The sequence below is a fragment of the Brachionichthys hirsutus genome, chromosome 8 (assembly GCF_040956055.1).
Source record: "Brachionichthys hirsutus isolate HB-005 chromosome 8, CSIRO-AGI_Bhir_v1, whole genome shotgun sequence".
Taxonomy (NCBI): domain Eukaryota; kingdom Metazoa; phylum Chordata; class Actinopteri; order Lophiiformes; family Brachionichthyidae; genus Brachionichthys; species Brachionichthys hirsutus.
Window position 1 is genome coordinate 11,720,814 of NC_090904.1, and position 4,162 is coordinate 11,724,975.

General features: G+C 43.1%; 1 protein-coding gene across 1 annotated transcript; it reads left to right on the forward strand.

Annotated features, from left to right (window-relative positions):
* The first annotated feature begins 526 nt into the window (after positions 1–526).
* lrrn1 (leucine rich repeat neuronal 1) lies at positions 527–2,680 on the forward strand. Its single transcript, XM_068742623.1, has one exon. The coding sequence runs from the start codon at positions 527–529 to the stop codon at positions 2,678–2,680; it is 2,154 nt and encodes a 717-aa protein (XP_068598724.1).
* Positions 2,681–4,162: the final 1,482 nt, after the last annotated feature.

The following is a 4,162-nucleotide window of genomic DNA, read 5'->3' on the forward strand; positions in this document are numbered from 1 at the left end:
TTTCGAGACAAAGGGTCTGAAGCACGTTAGTGGCATCGGGTGCATGGGCACAATCATGCTTTGAGATGAAATGTGAATGTTTAACGTGCTGAAATTATTTTAGTCAGGGGTTAGAGCGGGCCACAACAGTCCAGAACGGCCTTCCGGCTCCTTCGGTCGATGAGTAAATTAATTGCACGGCAAAAGTTACACATAATAGTATACTTCGATACTTTAGAAATACACAGTTCAAGAGTTGTTGAGATAGTTTAGTCTGACAGCAGAACAATTATCTATGCGATAATGTTGGTAATGTGGATAATAATGTAATTATTTACAAAGGTGAAAGCTTTTATTCCGTAAAATAACACTTATATTTTGTCTGTTTTTTCCAGGTTATTCTGCTGCTCCAAGACCTAACCATAAAATTCTGCCTGATGCTTCAGCTTCTGAACATTTCCCCGGACAGAAGAACAGAGTCAACAGAAACTCTAGTTGATGACTAGAAGACACTCTTCATCTGCCCCTCCTCCTCTTCCTCAACAACATGGCTATTAGGAGGTTAGACTGCTTTCTCCTATGCCAGGTGTTTGCTGGTCTGATGATGGGAGTGATAGGATTATCCTTCGTCCAGAGCAATGAGTGCCCCCAGCTATGTGTATGTGAGATCCGGCCCTGGTTTACTCCCCAGTCCACCTACAGAGAGGCCATCACTGTGGACTGCAATGACCTTCGCTTAACACGTATCCCGGGGAACCTCTCCAGTGACACTCAGGTTCTCCTCCTACAGAGCAACTACATTGCCAGGACCAGCGAGGAGCTGGAGCAGCTCTTCAACCTCACAGAGCTGGATTTGTCGCAGAACAACTTCAGTACCATTCGTGATGTTGGCCTTACCAATATGTCCCAGCTCACCACACTTCATCTGGAGGAGAATCAGATCATGGAAATGCCCGACTATTGTCTGCAAGACCTAAACAATCTGCAGGAGCTCTACATCAACCACAATCAGATCAACACAATCTCTGCAAATGCCTTCTCTGGCCTTCACAATCTGCTCAGACTTCACCTCAATTCCAACAAGCTCAAGGCCATCAACAGCCAGTGGTTTGAATTTACCCCCAAATTAGAGATCCTCATGATTGGGGAGAACCCTGTTGTTGGAATAATGGACTTTAACTTTAAGCCACTGAGCTCCCTTCGAAGTCTGGTATTGGCTGGAATGGATTTGACGGACATCCCGGGAAATGCATTTGTGGGACTTGAAAATCTGGAAAGTCTCTCTTTCTATGACAATAAGCTGGTCCAAGTTCCTCAGAGAGCCCTTCAGAAACTGCCAAATCTCAAATTCTTGGATTTGAACAAAAACCCAGTTCACAAGATTCAGGAAGGAGATTTCAAGAACATGCTGAAATTGAAGGAGCTGGGTATTAACAACATGGGAGAGATGGTTTCTTTTGACCAGTACGCTCTAGACAACCTTCCTGAGCTCACAAAGCTGGAGGCTACGAACAATCCCAAATTCTCCTTTATCAACCGTCAGGCTTTTCGAGATGTTCCAGCTTTGGAGAGTTTGATGCTGAACAACAATGCCCTGAATTCCCTCTATCAGTCTACAGTAGACTCGCTACCCAACTTGCGTGAGATCAGCATTCACAGCAATCCACTGCGCTGTGATTGCATTATTCAGTGGATGAGCTCCAACAAAACCGCCGTCCGTTTCATGGAGCCTCTGTCCATGTTTTGTGCCATGCCAGCAGAAGCTCGGGGCATGCATGTACGGGAGGTTCTGCAGAAGAATTTAGCCAACCAGTGCTTGCCCATGATTTCCCACGATACCTTCCCAAGCCACCTGAACCTTGACATTGGCATGACTGTGGACTTGGACTGCAGAGCCATGTCTCAACCTGAGCCTGAAATCTACTGGGTGACACCGATGGGAAACAAGGTGATGATGGACACCCTATCTGGCAAGTACAGCCTCAGCAGAGAAGGGACACTGCGAATTTCTCGTATCCAGGTAGAAGACTCAGGCAGATACACCTGTGTGGCCCAAAACTCAGAGGGAGCCGATACAAGAGTGACGGCTATACGGGTGAACGGCACTCTTTTGGATAGCGCTCAGCTTATGAAGATCTACGTCAAGCAAACCGAATCTCACTCCATCCTGGTCTCTTGGAAAATCAACTCCAACATAATGACTTCTAACCTCAAATGGTCATCTGCCACCATGAAAATAGACAACCCGCATATCACTTACACTGCCAGGGTCCCTGTAGATGTCCACGAGTACAACCTTACGCATTTGCAGCCGGCAACGGAGTACGAGGTGTGCCTCACTGTCTCCAGCGTGCACCAACAAACACAGAGGTCCTGCGTTAATGTGACAACGAAGCAAGCGGCCTTCACGGTGGAGATGTCTGACCAAGGGACCAACACCGCTCTCGCAGCAGTCATGGGAACCATGTTCGCAATCATCAGTCTGGCCTCGCTGGGAGTGTACATCGCCAAGAGGTGGAAGAGGAAAAACTATCACCATTCTCTGAAAAAATACATGCAGAAAACTTCATCGATACCACTCAACGAGTTGTACCCTCCTCTTATCAACTTGTGGGAGGCGGACAGCGAGAAGGAGAAAGAAGTCTCGTCGGAGGCCAAGCCCAGCCAGGTAGACACCACACGTAGCTATTACATGTGGTGAGAGGTGCGACCTATCCAGTGGGAGACACACAGTTATCTTTCTTTCAGGAGCACAAATATAAATACCCGCTTCTTTGTGTGAAAGTGAGCTCAGTCGTTTATTTCTGTCTCACGTTTCTTATTGGTTAAACATCGGCGCTGTCAGACTTAGTCTTTAAAGTAAACGACAGCCAGAGACTTTCAGATCTTTACTGTAGCATATCGCCTTTTTACCTCTCACCTGTTTTGACACAATACGGCAGCTTTGGTTAGCTTCCTGGAATTAATAGTCGCCGTGCTTTATTTTTAGCATTTGTTTTGATGAAACGCAGCATGAGTATTGTCACGGACTCAGCGAAGACGAGCAAAGGAAAAGCTGAAATTGTGTCTGGCTGAACTCGAAGAGACCGCCGTCTTTCTTTCTCTTGTAAAACAGTTTCACTGTTGACTGTTGTGCACTGAAATATATACTAATTTGTTTATCATCTCCAATATAAGCTGACAAAGTACATTTAGACTTTATATACTGTCTATTGAATAATGTTAGCAATTCCTCTGTAATGTTGTATCAGCTAAAGTTGAATTAACCTTTTGTACATTAAACTACTTGATTTAGATTTAAGTTTGCAGAGCAGCTACTGTAAACCAGCAATAGAAATATGAATGTTATGAACTAGTTAAATAGTTGTAAAGCTTTTGAGATTTCTCTGGGTTTTTTATTTTTTTTTATTTTGCTAGAATATGTCTACAATCACTGGTTTTGTTGTTTTACACACAAACATGTTGTTTATCGGGGAGCAACTGAAATAAAATCTTCTTTCCTCATATTTTTTAAACCGTGATTTCAACACCTATTTCATTTTTTTAAATGAAATTTAAATATGTTTCTCTTGAGAAATGTACATTTGCAGTAAAGGTTTAAAGACTTCATTGTTGCAGGAGGGAGAAAATCATAGTTTCACTATGAGATTCAAGATTCAAGATTCAAGATACTTTATTGTCATTATGCGAACATAATAAAATCGTGAGAAGGCCCACAGCTTAAAGGCGCTTTGGGTAGGTGGAGGTTGTGCGTTTTACCTCTGCAAAGCAATTATCGGGGAATAATTCATCAGTATAATTACCACACAATGAGGAGAACATACCATAATTAAAAAACAGAAATTAGCCACTAGAAATCGATCTTCAGCTTTCCAAAAAAAGGCAGAATTTATCACAACTTATCTGCTCGCCATGATTTAGAATTATAGCAGGTCTGAGGGTGCAAATGTTGCTTTTTTTAGATTTTGTGGATTTATTTCAGTAAAAGGAGACCAAGCATGCCTGTGCTTTATCTGCAAACATATAAGACAGTAATATCTTGAGAGCTGCAGCCCATCTATTTCTCCACAAGGTGCAGATTTAAATCTGTGTCTATAAAAATGGGCCTGACAGCACCGGGTTTTGTTTAAACGATCTCTCTTTAGCATCTACTGACAACACATAAACTGTCTGGTCTGTAATT

What these genes read in the sequence shown, in the direction of transcription:
- lrrn1 (XM_068742623.1), top strand. Translation starts at nt 527, where the DNA reads ATGGCTATTAGGAGGTTAGACTGCTTTCTCCTATGCCAGGTGTTTGCT.